The sequence below is a fragment of the Monopterus albus genome, unplaced genomic scaffold, assembly GCF_001952655.1.
Source record: "Monopterus albus unplaced genomic scaffold, M_albus_1.0 scaffold10.1, whole genome shotgun sequence".
Lineage (NCBI taxonomy): Eukaryota > Metazoa > Chordata > Actinopteri > Synbranchiformes > Synbranchidae > Monopterus > Monopterus albus.
This window is the reverse complement of record NW_018127890.1, coordinates 2,239,944-2,256,411: the sequence shown is the minus strand read 5'-3', so window position 1 is coordinate 2,256,411 and position 16,468 is coordinate 2,239,944. Positions and strand designations below refer to the sequence as shown.

Here is a 16,468-nt window from a genome sequence, read left to right as displayed (position 1 = left end):
GTCTAATATTTTTATTTCATGATTTGCAATATCTGTCACATAGTAAATAAAAAGCTAAGACAGCATCCTTGATGTCTTTACTCTCTCCCAACACACTTTGCGTTTACATTTTTAACAGTGCTTCAACACGCCATAACTTCGGGCTACAGCTATTGCATGGACAGCAACCACCTGTATAATTAATAATTACTATAGTTTTCGTTTTCGCCAAGACAATCAGAACTATTCCTGAACCCAGGACTCTGTATGAAATAAGTTGTTTCTTTAATTTAATACGAATTAAAGTGTAGAAACAATGGGAACTCTGTAGAGCCCAATGTAGACCAAAGTAACAGCAATGAAATAAGATGCAGATGAAGTTATTGCGCCAGTGCATGATGGGAGGAATCCCAGCACATACACCCATGAATACTGTATATGAATATATTATATACCTGCAATCATATGATTTCACACTTCTTAATGGTGAGTATCAGGAATTCACGATACATCTTGCAGTAAATGAATGCATTAAATATCACGAGTCATGAGTTAGTTAAACATTACTTATATAATTTCTACACTTACTATACAGTAATTATCATCATCATCGCCATTATTATCCTAAAAAGAAACATCTAGTTGTCGCCTTCTAGAAACTCCTGTATCAGCTCGTCCATAAATAGTATTGCAGGATGTACTATTATTAGGTAGGCCTAAATAAATACGTAAATATCACTACGGCCTAAATACACTTTATATACATTTTTATGGTATTTTATTATTATTCTCGCATACGTTATTTTTCAAGTTTAACTGACACGATGAAAATATATTTTAACTGACTAAGGTTACAAATTTAAAGTCGTCATGATGACGTTGTTACAATGCGCAGCCAGCGCAACCTCCCAGTCTGCTCGGTGGAATAAACAAGATGATGTTATCGGTGTAGTAGTGTTATAAGTTCATCGCAGAACACAACAAGGGACGCCGGATATTCTCTTTCGTTAAATTTGTGACAAACCGTAAGTAACGATGTAATGCGAGATTGCTGTCTGGTGCGTGCTAGCAGTGCTTAGCTACGTAGCTAGCTGTTAGCTTAAGCTACTAGTATTAGGTAACGTTAGCTAGGTAAATAGCTAGGAAACGTTATGAACATTAGCCTCACTGTGGTATTTGTATTAACCAGTTTGGTCGCTGACTCATTATTTTCACTTTCGTAGGCTATGTTATTCCATTATATGTCACCAAACACAGTGTAATGTGGAATTAATTAGCATTTTACCAGCTGTTTGAGCTAACATGATGTTAGCCTCGCTTGAGGGCTGAAAGTAACGTTATTCTATGTTCATGTACGACTCCTACATTTTTGGAAACCTAACATAATATTGCGCCACTGTCCCAGCCGGCTATTTCAAAATCATTATTAAGGCATACAGTACATACTAACACGAATTAGTCACGATCCTATGCTTTAGTATTTACGTGATATTATTAGCAAAGTTTGGCCAACGTTAGCTAACCCACTTTTGTTCTCGCAGGTTGTTCACAGACTAAGAAGTGGACCGCAGATACTGCAATGCCTCTGCTGTTTTTGGAGAGGTTCCCTTGGCCCAGCTTGCAGACCTACACAGCACTGAGTGTGGCTTTGCTTGCTGGTAGCATTTTCAGTGCCTACACCACTGTGACTGATCCTGGCTTTGGGGCGTTGGAAACAGAGGAGAGCCCATCTCCCTCGGAAGTGAATCTTGATAACCCAAACAATGATATTAGTAATACAGAACTGGCAACCACTGTCCTGTGGTATCTTGTCACAGACAGTCTTTTCGTATGGGTGAGTGTCACCCAGTTTGGGGCTTGGTTGCTTTATAAGAAGAAGAAGAAGATAAGATGATGTTCTTGTAAAAACTAATTGTCTCTTTATTTTCTGTACTTCCCAAGGTGCTGGTCAACACATTCTGCTGCTTTCTGATGTTAATCGCTAAAATAATTCAATATGTGGTGTTTGGTCCACTGAGAGTCAGTGAGAAACTGGTGAGTCTGTGGATTTAACAGTTTTTAAATGATGACTACCGGTATTTTCATGTCTGGGGCTAGTAACTTCTTTTTAGTAAAGGCCCAAATAGTCTTTGCAGCTCTTCTCGAGTGTAGACCTATCAGAAAAAGATGTCTCATCTCCTCTGTTCTTTGTTTATTCTCCAGCACTTGAAAGATAAGTTATGGAACTTCATCTTCTATAAGTTCATTTTCATCTTTGGCGTATTGAACGTGCAGACAGTGGATGAAGTGGTCATGTGGTGTTTGTGGTTCTCTGCCCTGGTCTTTCTCCACCTCCTGGTGCAGCTCTGCAAAGACCGATTTGAATATGTAAGTAGTATTATAAACTCTTTCTTTCTTTTCTTCTTTACTCTTTCTAGTAAAAAAAAAAACAAAAAACTTGATGATTGGGGCTTGACAATAAACCAGATTTATTGAAGTTTAAATAAATTATTATTCTGTTATGGACCCAAACGTATTCTCATCATAATGTTTGATAAATAGTCTGAAATCGGTTCATTTGAGAAGAGATACGTGTCTAACAATGCTGAACCAGCCTACAAAATAAAACCAAAGTCTAGAATCTCTCATGGGTCATATGGCCATATTGGATCTAATCAGTACAGATGCATCAGAAATAAGCAAACACCAGCTATTTTTGGTGTTGACCAGTAAATATAAACATTTTTTATACATGGATAATTTTATAGTGTCAGTACCATGAAAGAGAACATGTCATAAGTACACATGTACCTGGAGATGATTTGGTTTGTTGCTACAGGACCTTCCAGCACATTGAGTTCTTACTTGTTACAGAGGGACACATTACTTTAGAAATGTCAGTTAGAAACAGTATACCAGTGTTCTTGCCATATTACTATTATGTAGGAAAAGGCCAGTGTGGCAGTAAGCAGGTATATGAATCTGTAGAGTAGCACAGAGAATTCAAGGATTTATTTAAAATGTCTGCTTTATTTGTTAATTTGCTGTAAGATATTATAGGAGATAATAGATATGCCTAAATATCTCGGTATGAAACCTGTAGTCATGTAATCATAGCGGTAAAAAGGCTGACATTTGGTGACACCTGATCAATGAACCTATATTCTTTTTAAAGGGTTTGCTGAGTCCCCCAACAACCTACTGTGCTCTGCAGTGGACCTATTAATAGTTCCTTTTAGTGGCATGTTAGGCTAATGATACAGTTTCAGTCAGTACATTGACATGTCCCTATATCAGATGGTGCTCTGCATGTTGGGAGAAACAAAATATCAGATTTTAATCACCTCCTTGAAAGCGCTGACATTTAAATTGGGAGTTAAGTTGGTCTGTTGCTTGTGATGTAATGTTGACTTGTTTGTGTACCAGAAGGTCATTTCTGCCAGCTGTGCTTAAGAATACATCAGTTTATGTGTAAACCTCCCCTAGTCTTTGCCTGTAACTATGCATTCATGCATGTACTTTTTTGGTTGATGTGTGTCAGCTGTGTTAGCTCAGCTGTCTTCCGTTTGTTTTTCCCTGTGTCTGTGGGTTCTAGCTTTGGGGTGAAGATCCCACACGTAGGTTAAACAGCTAAAGATGATGTATATCATGTTGTCAGTGTGCTGGGGAAGCCTTGTGTTATTAACATTTTACAGAGCTGATAAACAGCTCAGCTGTTAAAATGTTTCTGAAGGGGTCCTAAAATATATTCTACTATACCCAGTCCAGGCAGTGCTAGCTATCATTTGAAAGTCTTAAGCAATCCTTTCCCTGTACATGGGAGTTTTAGGGTTATGTGTGAAAGGGGTTTATTGATTTAAATGGTTTGTACGAGTTGAGTATGGTACTGAGCCTAAAACTAACACATGCTTATTGATCCATGGTTAGTAGTGCATGGCTGTGTGTGAGCAGTTACAAAAAACCTTATGTTCTTTGCTGGTTGAATGCATTCTTTTGTTTCAAGTCTGTTCCCCTTTAAAATGTATTTTAAATGAATTTTTCTGTTAGGTGTTTGTCATAAACAGCTGCATGTTTAATGAATATTTCATTTGCTGTCATATTTCATTTTGTTGTATTCCTTAAATGTGAACTTCTGTTTCCAGCTGAAATCCAAAAGTAAATTCCCAGATTATTAAAACTAGTCAGTTGGATTTGTATAGCTCAGTGTTAGGTAAAATGTTTCAGTGGGCTGTACAGACCTACATGAGCTTCACTTCCTGAACGTGCACAGCCTCTCCATGAGGACAAAGAAAAACCTTAGCACCTAAGGAAGCTTTGAGAGGAACAGCCTACTTACAGTTGATGCTTTCTTTTCCCCAGCTGTCATTCTCCCCCTCCACTCCCATGAACAGCCATGTGCGAGTGCTTTGTCTGCTGGCCTCCCTGCTGCTGAATTGCTGTGGCCTGGCTGTGGTCTGTGGTCTGCTCGGAGCTTCCCACGGTGCACACACCCTCTCCTTTATGGCAGCAGAGGTGAGAACCTGGATGGAGGCCTGCTGTGTGGACGGAGGCATTTGATCACATGTAGCACAGTCAGTTGTGGACTTTCTTTGGGCTCAAATTTGTTTTATTGTTGCTAATGTCTTAGGGTGTCTTCAAATCTGCCTTGTTTCGTCTGTCAGAATTAAACTCGAGTTTGTTTTCCCCCTCGGTGCGTTCTGTTTGAGCAGGTCTCAACACAGCAGTCACATTGACAATCTAAACAACCACACCAGGACTTGTGCTGGATGTGGTTCTTGATCCGCTACTATGGAGCGGCTCATTTGCGGTGGGCACGTGATCTGACTTTGATCCAGCTCAACTACAAGTCATACTCAGCATGTTTGAGCTAAACCATCAGTCAGTTCAAGGCACTTCAGTGCCAGTTGTCACCAGTTCAGAGCAGGCACCTCGTCCTGTGTTTGGGTTCTTGTTCTCCACCTAGACTTATTTAATCAGTGATTGGATGAGAGCGTTCTCACACGGCTTGTACTGGTGCCTTTAGGTTCGCTTGGATTTTCTGTGTGAAAAGAAAACACACCAAGGGGAAAATACACAAAGTTTATAAACTGATCCACTGTTTCAGACTAGAGCAAATGAACTGCAGCTTTGGGTAAATCAGACCCTGTTTATCAATCCTGGGTTTTCTTAAAATCCAGGAATCTTGGCATATTCAAGCAAGAAGCCAAAAATCTTGAGAGCAAATAAATCTTTATTTTTATTAGAATAAATGATAAATCAGTAAAATAAAGGGGAACACCAAAAGTGCTGTTCTTACACCGCATAACAGCAATGCCCCAGAGAACTTCCTCAGTTCTTTAGTTTTACACAGTGATCACATTTTGCATTATTACTGCTGTCTTCTGTGGCTCATGAGCATGGCTGACTGGGGCATTAGAGTCATCCCTGATGGTTTTAGTTGAAACAAATGTCTGTTGTAAACAAAAGCCTTCTTATTTGATGCATGATAACGACATCATGTTGACTGGTGGGCTTTTTTCTTCAGTGTCTTCTGGTGACTGTGCGTACTGGGCATGTCATCATGCGGTAAGTCCTCCTTATCAGGTCTATTCTTTTCAGTACCTTTAGTCCAGTATCAAAACTCAGTAATGCTGTCAGTTTTGTCTCAATGGCAGCATCACCCACCATCCTGCTTAAATATCTCTAGTGTTTTATGACCTGAAAGAGCTATGTGTCTTCCCTCAGGTACTCCATTCATCTGTGGGATCTTAACCATCCAGGGACTTGGGAGAGTAAGGGAACATATGTCTATTACACTGACTTCATCATGGAGCTAGCGATGTTGTTTCTGGACCTCATGCACCATATCCACATGCTGGTAAGACCGATATTGTGAAAATGTAGTCTGACCTTGCGTCTCTTTCCAGTCCACTAATCATCCACCTTTTGCTAATTAGCTTTTTGGAAACATCTGGCTGTCCATGGCGAGCTTGGTTATCTTCATGCAGTTGCGGTATCTCTTCCATGAGGTTCAGCGCCGTGTCCACCGACACAAGAACTACCTTCGTGTGATCAGCAACATGGAGGCCAGGTGATAAGAAATGTTCATTTCATTGTTTTTCCCTTTTTATCTTTTTGTTGTGGGTTTTTGTTTGTTTATTTGTAATGAAAGCATTGTTTTTTCCATCAGCCATTATTTGTTTCATTGTTATTTACATGTACTTTAAACTTTGTACAGATTTGCTGTTGCTACTGCCGAGGAGCTGGCAGCTAATAACGATGATTGTGCCATCTGTTGGGATACCATGTTGACAGCACGCAAACTACCCTGTGGCCACCTCTTCCACAAGTAAAGTGGTTTATCAGTCAGCGGTATTTGTCTCTAAGCATGATCCACTGGCCTGTGGCTCCATAGCCTAGACAAACAAGGTCTTTATTTATCAGAACAAAGACGGCCAATGGAGTGACTGCAGGAATAGCAGGCAGCCTGATATACTAGCCTTGAATGCTGTATGAATGTACGAGTTCAATATAGTTTTGTAGTGAGCCTGACAGCAGAACAGTCTTTCTTTGTGTTTGATTTGGATATTTACCTGCTACAGTTTGTTGAACATCCTCAGCTTCTGATCCTGATGTTTAGCTACAGAAGACTTGTCCTGAGCCTTACATGAATGTCACATTTTTTTTATACAGAGCTAACTTGTCTGTGTGTTTGTGTTTCCAGCTCTTGTCTGCGCTCATGGCTCGAGCAGGACACCTCATGTCCAACATGTCGGACATCCCTGAACATTAATGGGGATGGGGGCCAGGCGAGAGGCCAGCAGCAGGGCGGTGATTTGGAAGACAACATCGGCCCTGTAGGAGCTGCTCCAGAGGCCAGACCCCATATCAACCAACACAACCACTTCTTCCACTTTGATGGTGAGCCTGACAGACACTAGTCTAAGGACGAACCTGGTTGTGGAGTTACCTGACACCAGTTGGCTGTGTGACAGTGACTGATAAAATCCATGCATCCTCTTACAGGATCTCGCATTGCCAGCTGGCTGCCCAGTTTCTCAGTGGAAGTAATGCACACTACCAATATCCTGGACGTTGCTCAGGCCAACAACTCCCAGCTCATGGCCATGGTGAGTTCATGTTTATATTCTGGTCATACTCTTGTTGACTTTGAGCTGATATAGAGGTAGGAGTTTGAGCCAGGCACTGAATCTTTTTAGACAGAGCCTGATTTTTTTTTTATGCTTTATTTGCATGAAGCTAGTTCTGTCATAATTGTATCCCACTCCTCACTCCCTGTTTACTAGAAGCCAGTTGTGTCAGAATTTTGCCTGGGTTGTGCACCATGGCCCAAATGCTCTTCACATCATTACTTTCTCACATTGGGTTTGACTTCCTGGTAAATGCTTGATTTTCTCTTATTTTAACCACCAGATTTAGTAGAAACAGCTGTTTACAAAAGATGCCAAGTATATTTAAACTAAAGGTTTTCTGGTGTTTTAAATAGCTATACAATCTTGTCTATAATAATCTTGTAAGTCACTGAGACTGTATAATAGTGTATGGCATCACTTCTGATTTGCCTTCTGGTCATCAGGCTCATCAGGTCCAGGAGATGTTCCCTCAGGTGCCCTCCTACCTGGTTATGCAGGACCTGCAGTTGACCCGCTCTGTGGAGGTCACCACAGACAACATTCTGGAGGGGCGCATCCAGGTCCCTTTCCCAGCACAGGTCCGTAAGTTGTGGGTTAAATGTTAGCAGCAGTGTCATTGTTTGTTTTTCCACTGATGGCTTTAATAACACAGTGCTCTCCTGGCTCTTTGTTTAATGTTGATAACATACCTGTGGTCTGTCTCACTGTGTGTCCGGCTTCCTTCCTTAGGCCATAGAGCATGGCCCTTTACAGGTGAACCCTGCTCTAGATGGGCAGGCAGGGCCCAGTGGAGCAGCTGAGCAGGGCCTCAGTGAATCAGACAACATGGAGGTCAGAGGAGGTCGCTTCTCCAAGTCAGCTGAGGAGAGGCAGAAGATGTTAAAGCAGAGGAAAGAAGAGATGCTCCAGCAAGCACGCAGGTTGGTGCAGCATTAGGAAGAGGTGCTGAGTTTTATATTCAAAAGAAGTAAACTTCAAAATAAATGTTGCTTTTTTCTTGCTGTTTTTTTTTTGAAAATTAATTTTTGGGGTCAGGAGTGTGATCACACTTCATCATGCATCACAATTTAGTGTTTTGTGAAAACAGATCTTCTATAGGTGCAGTCCATTTATCATTTTTCTGTGTGAGACAAGTGTGTTTCAGTCTGTGAATCATGGCAGTACAAAAAAGTGTGTAAAAGCTTCCTTGTCCACGATAAGAGAATAGTTGGAAGGCTCCGGTGTACATAACTAACAAGTAGTAATATGGCATGTTTATTTATTTATTTATTTTTAAACCATTTGTTCACTAATGGTATGGAATCATCTTGCATATTTTGTTCCCATGATTATATCTCTACATGTTCATTACTTCCTTGTAGGAGATACCTGAACAAAACTCCAGAAGACCTGGATGAGGATTTGCCTGGACTGGAGGACACTCTCCTAGAATTGGACTCAACTGTGCTGAGGCGTAGTACCATGGCAGCAGCCGCAGAGAGACGCATGCAAAACCAACAAGATCCTGCACCCTGATACACAGGTTGACATCATCAGAAGAGTCTGCCACATCATCATCCCAAGAGGCACAGACAGAGTTACTTCAATCTTTCCCCATTTGGTGTACAGTCAGTGGTCACCGCCTATTCAAACCTGTAATTAAAAAGCATTGCAAACATGCCCTTTAGACTGTTCTGGGCTGTTTAAACAAAGTGGGACTATTGTGAATGGCCTCTACAGTATTTGGAGTATTGTATAAATTGATGGGTGCAAGTCGAGAAATGCGAGGTTGCATTGCTGTTTATTCACGTGCCACATGTTGTAATCACCAGCTTCGATAGTGTCAGTATCTGCCATGATTGAGACTGGCTGTCAGAGATGAGCATGCTTTGCATTCAGAAGGTCCAAGTCTTTACAAGAGGGGTGTGAAGGTGTCCTTATTCGATTTGGATCCTTATTTGTTTTCCTTTCATCAGATTTTTTTTTCCACTTGTTCTGCTCATTCCAGGAAGCTCTGCATACTGAATGGAGAAACTTGTGTGTGCTTATTTCACCAGTTTCCACTGTGAATTCAGTGTAGAAAAAATAAGATATTTCTTACCCTGGAGTGAGAGAATTTCACTTTAGTATTGTTCAGCCTCTCTGTCAAATATGAATGTTTCTGTCAAAGTGATGCTGCAAACAAAGTGTTTCTGATCCGCATGGGTGCTGCTGTACTTAGTGTGTCATGTCACCCATTGCACTCAGTTTGCATCCTGGTATTTAACCGAAGGGGAGGGCAGGGTATGTACATCTTTTTCTAATACCAGTGCTCCCAGGTAGCAAAGGGGGTGTATTACATTTTGTACAAGTACAGTGGGTATCATCTTCTAAGTCTTTCTTAAATTACCTGCTGATGTTGAGCTGTGAAAATCTTTCTGTTGAGTCTGGAGTTCTTGGTCATCTGTATCTACTGTTTTTTTTAAGGTGTGTAGAAATAGTGAAGTTGGCAGCAGCTGGACTTGCTGCATGGTATTTTGGAGACGTTTTGTCTCTCATTCAAGAGGCTTCAAGCAGTTTTATCAGTGAAACTCTTGTTCTTTCAGTAGAAATGATGAAGCATCTTGGATCAGCAGCAAAACATTTTCAAGATGTCACAGCAAATCCAGTTGCCTCTGACTTTGACTTCTTGATATTGTATGAGCTAAATGGCTAAGAATCTTTAAGAAAGAATTTTTAGGGTGTTTTATTTGTGTAGCCTTTGCCTACTAACTTTGAAGAGTGCTAATTTAAAAATCTAATGTACTAGCAAATAATAATCTGCTGCCAAAAAACTTATTACAGTAATATACAGCAGTGTGTAATATACACTGAGCCCTTTTTACATGTCGTCACATTAGACTAAATGCGTAGCTGGCTGAGACATATCGCCGGACACGATAATGGAAACTTTGTATGGTAAGTGTTTGATTTCTGTGATTACACCGAGGGCCTGAGGGCAGGGTGGGGTGAGATCTGCATGAAGTTAGACAAATGCTTTTGTCTCCTTCCTCTTTATCCCAAAGAACAGTCCACAAACTCACTAAAAGCTGAAGTGTTGTGATCTTTATTGTGTTCATTTTTATTGTTCAAACTGTTTGGCTGTGTTGCCAGAGGACAGGATCAGACTTAGGTTTCAAATTCCAATTAGTCAAAATGTAAAGAGGAAAAAAAGACTGCAGTTTTGTTTTCATTTTCAGTTTATTGTATAGTTATTTAATGACTAAAAGCGGTGAGATGTTTTTCTTTTCATGGGCTGTGTCATAGCCATTACTTCTTTAATCAAAGCTGAAATACTTTTTTCAGACTGAGCTTTCCTGTATTTTTGTGCCTAAATCAAAAATAATTTAGTCATGGACAATTTCTGTAAATCTAGTTTTTGTAAAATATGTTAATACCAATGGTTCAATAAACAGAGCTTCTACAGCTTTTTAGCAAAACGCAGTAAGTGAATCTTTTTGTTGTGATTAACCCACGTCTGGATGACCTTGGCCTTGCAGTTGTAAACCACCTTGTTTACATTAAGACGAGCTGGCTGTTACATTTGGCAGCCCACAGGTTAAAAGCCAGATTTCACTGTGAAAACTGGCTGGAGTTTTGTATCAGTCTAGATATAATACGACGTGGATGTTGTGTGTGATATTTGTAGTAATGATCTGACGTCACTGGGACGCGCCGATACCGCCAGCGTCTCTGCCACGTCATACAGAAGGGATCCAGGGCTCCAGGGCTCAGTATGCCAGGCGGAAACAGATGAACACACCCACGCTGGCCACCTCAGAGAAGTAGCCCAGCCTCATTAAAACCACGGTTATCAGTGTATGTTCCCTCAATCTGAGAATTCAACCGGGCTGTATCTTCCTGTTTGTTTTATCGGTAAGTAGTTAATTAAGTTAGCTAGCTAGCTAGCTGCGTAGCATGCCAGGCGATCCCCAGGTAACATTTGAGGTGAAGTTAGAACTCTGACGCTAGTTTGGTTTGTTACATTAGCTTATGTGAAGGTATTTTCATGTAGTCGTTTGACAGGACTGGATATTGTGTTATATGCTAGTTACTTGGTTAGACGTGTCAGTGATTTTGCTGATCTCTTATGCTGAGGTTAGCTAGCCTACACATTGTTGACGTTTCGTAAACATTTGACTAGTTCTCTTAGTCAACTTGAGAAGTTTGGTCAAAGGTAATATAGACAGCTACAGGGAAACGCTCTGCCTTCGCGGCACTAATTAAGCACGTTCACACAGTCATGTTTTATTTGTATGGCTTGGTGATATGGAAAGTGATGATGTTAGTGAAGATTATTGTGTTTTTGCTGCCATGAAAACATCATTACAGCCTTTACCAACAGAACTGACACCGATATCCGTGGGTGTTGATCTGTGAATGGACTTCTGTACAATGGGCACTCCTCCTATTTAATATCCTGTAGCATATCCTGGAAAAAGCATGAAAGAATACTTCTGAATGATCCTTTGCTGGTGGGTGTGCCCTTGCATATACCAGCTGACCTGACAATTGGTGCTTGGCAGTGAAATAATGACATCTTTTTACCAAGTACATTTGTAATTGTCAGGTCAAAGTCCTGTGCAACTTAAAATGATGCTCCCAGCCCAGACTGACAGTATGAACATGTTAACACTTTCAGCTCATTCATCATCTCTGAGGAATTTTTAAAAGGCCATTCTATTCATTGCATCACACTTTCAGTATTTTCCACACAAACTGTTCATGGGTGTGCATGTGTTGTGACGTTACCTGTCTTTGTGTGTAATTCCTAAGCAGGGCTTGTGGAATGCTGCTGGACGAGACTCCGCTGTTTGATCCGTCTCTGCTTCAGGACCTAGACTGGAGTAGCAACGGTGTCTCCTTCTCTCCCCCCATCTCCCCTTCTAGTCCGGGGGAAGGCTTGGTGCTCAGGCCCCTCTGTACAGCAGACTTCAGCAGAGGTGAGGCAGACACTAGGTGGACGACTTACTTCTGACTAGTCCTTGTGTTGTCAAGAGAAAAAAAGAACATTTCCACTTTGTGACAGATAATGTGGAGGGCATGTGTTGTTCCTTGGTGTCTGAGATGTAATGTAATAAGAACATAAAAGCTTTCATTTGAGGAAATCAAGACTTCACAAGATGTAGAGTGGGAATGTGCTCAGATATTTTCATCAGCTGTTCTGTTGTTTTTGTGATCCAGGATTATTCAAGGTTTTATCTCAACTAACCCAGACAGGCGATGTCACTGCAGAGCAGTTCATGAGTAAGTCAGTTTTAATCTAATGCTTCTTTGTTTGTTGAATAAGTGAGATTCTGATCTTCTTTGTTCAGAACATTGTCACCGTTCTGATATTTTAATTCCCACCATGCTCCCAAATTTTTAAACACTCATCAGTTCTTCTTAGCATCACACTTTGGAAAAGAATAAATTCTCACCGTGGAAAACAAACCTCAAACAAAACCAATGTAATAGCAGATCAGTAAAACCAAATTAACATATGTATTGTCTGTTGGCTTCCAGAAAAGTTTGACCATATGAAGAAGACAGGAGACTACTATGTCATCGTGGTGGAGGACATAAACCTGAGACAGATTGTTGCTACGGCCACATTGATCACAGAACACAAATTCATCCACTCCTGTGCTAAGGTAAATTGCTTCCTAGCAGGCAATTTGTAGAATTAAGAAAATGGAAGACTGGAATTTCTCTGTCCCTTAAAGAAGTTGCTCATTTAGTAATTCGGAGGTTGTAGTTGAAAAGGTACATTCGCACATTTCTATAAAGATGCAGTGTGTGGTATTTAGTGACATCTAGCGGCGAGGTTGCAGATCGCAGCGTTCAGCAAAAACGTACAGCCCTCAGTTAGTTCACAGTGATTACCGTAAATGTAGGACAAATTGCGCACTTGGAAAACAAGTGCGGGCGACTTGACCAAGCAAAAGCTAACCCGCGTCTCACTTGACTGCAGTGGGTTACCCAGCACTGGCCATGTTCCAGCTAAAGCTATCAAACAAAAGCTTGCATTTAGGTTAACTTTAATTGTTAGGCTAAATTACCTGTGTAGCAGAAAACAGGCAACTTTTGTGTCATTCTGGAAACATTTGTCCCCTCATCAAGGATGTCCATCTGGGTAAGGCCACAACAGAGTTTATCCTCATATTGTGCCGTCACCTATCCTGTTTCTTCCTGTCTTTGCTTATTTGACAATAGAGATCCACATTGTCTCTCTTTCCTCTTTGTATTAAAGTTTCACGATGATCCTCAATTTCTTCAAATTATGGTTCTTAAACTCATGGCTATGCTCCCTCTTGCTTCGAACTTTACCTCTTATTCGTCTTCCAAGCATCTCCAAATCCAAGCTCCTACTTCAACGTGAAGATATGAAATTCATGTTTTAGAGCCAGTGTGTGGTTTGTCCCTTCTGGACTATTGTAAAAAACACGGAGGCTCAACATGGCAGCCTCCACGATAGGGGATCCACTCCTATATAGATATAAAAGGCTCATTCTAAGTTAAAGATTAACATTGTTATGCATACTATAGCCAATTTCTGCTGATAAATCCTAGATTTTACACACTGCACCTAGAGATGATTGAAATGTTATGATTGAAACTGAAAGCCTCTCCTCTGTTGTTTGCAGAGAGGCCGGGTGGAGGAGGTGGTAGTCAGTGATGTGTGCAGGGGGAAGCAGCTGGGCAAACTGTGAGTAGACCTTTGTGAGCCTGACACAGAGACTTAGACCTGTTGCCCATAATCTTCACAGACATGAAAATTATTCATTTAAGAGGCTTGTTCAGGAAATACTGTGATTTGCACTGGTTTCTTATTTGACCTGTTTTTCTCTGTCCCTGTAGGTTAGTTTCAACTCTTACTCTTCTCAGCAAAAAACTCAACTGCTATAAAATCACTTTGGAATGTGCACCCCGAAATGTGGCTTTCTATCAAAAGTTTGGCTACATCGCTTCAGAAGAGACCTACATGCAGTGTCGATTTTTAGACTGAGGACAACAGCAGCTTACTGCATCTCTTCTGGGGACATGGACCATTGCTTGTACACACACTTGCATCAGAACATGCAATGACAAAACGCCTTAAAAGCCAGGGGAGTTGCCAGAGGAAAATTTTTTGGTTGTGTAGTGGAGCTGTTTCTGAATACTCATCCTGATTACAGCACTCTTGATTGAACGTAAATGCATGTTGAAACCTTCAACGTCGTCCTCTGTCCCTCTGGTAACTCAGCAGGGTAAAACTCTGTCTGGAGAAAGGATTGTCATTTACTGTAAATGTAACAGTCGCATTGTGTTACAGTGCCAATAACTAATTTGATGTGTACACCTGCGAATAGCCTGCAGCTGTAAGGAAATACAACTGGGAAATGAAGATATGAAATTCAAATATTTCTGAAGCAGCTAACGAAGATAATTCACCACTGGCAACAGCTTCTCAACATCACTACAGAAACAAGGGTACATGAAGGATTTACTGTGGATCGTGATTCAAACCCAGTCTCATAAAGGGGCAGATCACCAAATAAAAGCAGCTTTATTTCTTTAAATGTGATTAATTACATCTTTAATAGGCTTTAGGTTTTACTTGGATTCCGTTTTTCTAATCTATCCTCTCAGTGCAAAGCGCTCTCTTCTATCTCTAATGGTGACGAAGGTTCGAACACTACATAAAACATCAAGTGAAGACTCAAGAAGTTAATCGAAGGTTGTTAGACTTTTGAATCTGGTTGATGTTCACAGCTGATTGAAACATTTTGTGATGGGAAATCGATACAAAAGATTTTTTTAAAATTAAGCTTTTGTAGTTAGGTTTTATAATTCTGTTCTGTGGAGAATGGGAACATATTTAATGTAATTTATTTGCAAATATAAAACAAACTATTCTATGATTTACAACATCTGCTTGTCTTTATTCCAACCTTAAATAAAAACCAGTTAGTCCTTCACAGACAACAGGTTCCTTAAAGCTCTGACAAACCAGCATTGTGGGGATGAAGCCTGAGAACCCCAGATGTGTTCTTCCAGCTTGACATGGAGTGAAATAAGAACATCAGTAGGCTTCTTCCAGAGAAAGGACTGTGGAAAACCCAGCCACATCTATAGTATTTTATATTAGCTTTAATGCAACTGACGTGACTACATTGCCATTACATATGTAAAAAAAGAAAACTGATTTCAGGCCCTTTCTGTTCCCAACACTCAGTACATGTTAGTGAACTAATGGGAGTGCATGTCCGTAGTTTTCTTTTTGTTATCCGATACACAGTGAGGTCTCTAGAGAGGTGGGTTAAAATAAAACCATTTCATGTCATGTTTCCGTAAAGACTTTGTCATAACCCAGCTTTGTGGCAGGAGTCGCCACAAAATATTCAGCAATAACCAGAGAATAAAAACATCAGAACAGGACAGACTTTTTATTAAGCAGCAAGTTAATTTCCATTCCTTACAATTACACTGTCTTATATTAGTCCATACTCCTATTACTCCCAAAATAAAGGCATTAACTAACCCTTTTCACATCTCCTCCACTGGGTGTCATCCCAGCTACTGCCCCCTTCTGGTCGTCCACACAAATTCAAGTATCGAAAGTGCATTATTGCAATACTGTCCTGCTGCAAATGCAAAATGCTTTAAATACTATAAAACTGCAAAAAATCTCCCATCAGTGCATACAGCTCAAGGAAAAAAAAACAAAAAAAGTCACCAACTTTGACCATCTCCCTTCAGTACTCCATTTCAGACATGAGCGGACCCCATGCCACTCTCGTCACTTCTCCATAGAAACTGGAGATATTTACATTTTAAATCCCAGTTAAAACAAAACAAAAATTATCCAATGATTTAGTGCACAGCACCGCACAGCTAAATGTCAGCAAAGCTCATCAGCTTATCTGTGCTGCTGTGACCTGCATTGCTCCAAAGTCTTCGTCTTCCTCCAGGCTGCGCTTACGGCTTCCTGGTAAAGAAATGAACAAAAAAAAAAAACAACTGAAACCACTGTGTGTGTGTGCGCGCACACACGCACACACACACACACACACACACACACAAGCATGTTCCCCCTTCATGACCTGGTGTGTCAGGTTCAAAAGCACATGCTCATGCAATTCAAAGTGCTTTTCAGTACACGGACAAAACAATATACAGTGGGTACGGAAAGTATTCAGACCCCCTTAAATTTTTCACTCTTTGTTATATTGCAGCCATATGCTAAAATCATTTAAGTTCATTTTTTTCCTCATCAATGTACACACAGCACCCCATATTGACAGAAAAACACAGAATTTGTGACATTTTTGCAGATTTATTAAAAAAGAAAAACTGAAATATCACATGGTCATAAGTATTCAGCCCCTTTGCTCAGTATTTAGTAGAAGCACCTTTTG

At 40.5% G+C, this 16,468-nt stretch overlaps 3 protein-coding genes across 4 annotated transcripts in view; 2 read left to right on the top strand and 1 right to left on the bottom strand.

Moving 5' to 3' along the window:
- The first annotated feature begins 837 nt into the window (after window positions 1-837).
- LOC109954563 (E3 ubiquitin-protein ligase AMFR) lies at window positions 838-8,746 on the top strand. The gene is made up of 14 exons (XM_020589976.1): window positions 838-1,004; window positions 1,521-1,813; window positions 1,921-2,013; window positions 2,182-2,346; window positions 4,318-4,470; window positions 5,483-5,523; window positions 5,683-5,815; window positions 5,895-6,028; window positions 6,176-6,286; window positions 6,662-6,858; window positions 6,964-7,067; window positions 7,535-7,669; window positions 7,821-8,011; window positions 8,453-8,746. Exons 2-14 carry the CDS (start codon window positions 1,559-1,561, stop codon window positions 8,604-8,606), a joined length of 1,866 nt encoding a protein of 621 aa, XP_020445632.1. The 5' UTR covers window positions 838-1,004; window positions 1,521-1,558; the 3' UTR covers window positions 8,607-8,746.
- A 2,068-nt stretch (window positions 8,747-10,814) lies between these two features.
- On the top strand, window positions 10,815-14,629 carry gnpnat1 (glucosamine-phosphate N-acetyltransferase 1). Of its 2 annotated transcripts, none has more exons than XM_020589809.1 (6): window positions 10,815-10,964; window positions 11,868-12,031; window positions 12,273-12,335; window positions 12,594-12,721; window positions 13,715-13,776; window positions 13,929-14,629. In XM_020589809.1, exons 2-6 carry the CDS (start codon window positions 11,878-11,880, stop codon window positions 14,074-14,076), a joined length of 555 nt encoding a protein of 184 aa, XP_020445465.1. In that variant the 5' UTR covers window positions 10,815-10,964; window positions 11,868-11,877; the 3' UTR covers window positions 14,077-14,629. The 2 variants fall into 2 exon arrangements, with proteins under 2 accessions (XP_020445465.1, XP_020445464.1); XM_020589808.1 differs by having other exon boundaries at window positions 11,865-12,031.
- An 856-nt stretch (window positions 14,630-15,485) lies between these two features.
- Window positions 15,486-16,468, bottom strand: part of styx (serine/threonine/tyrosine interacting protein) — a 7,653-nt gene continuing 6,670 nt past the window's right edge. The window contains exon 11 of the mRNA XM_020590004.1: window positions 15,486-16,038. Within this exon, the coding sequence (XP_020445660.1) occupies window positions 15,965-16,038 (74 nt within the window). The 3' untranslated portion in view covers window positions 15,486-15,964. The remainder of the gene's footprint in view (window positions 16,039-16,468) is intronic.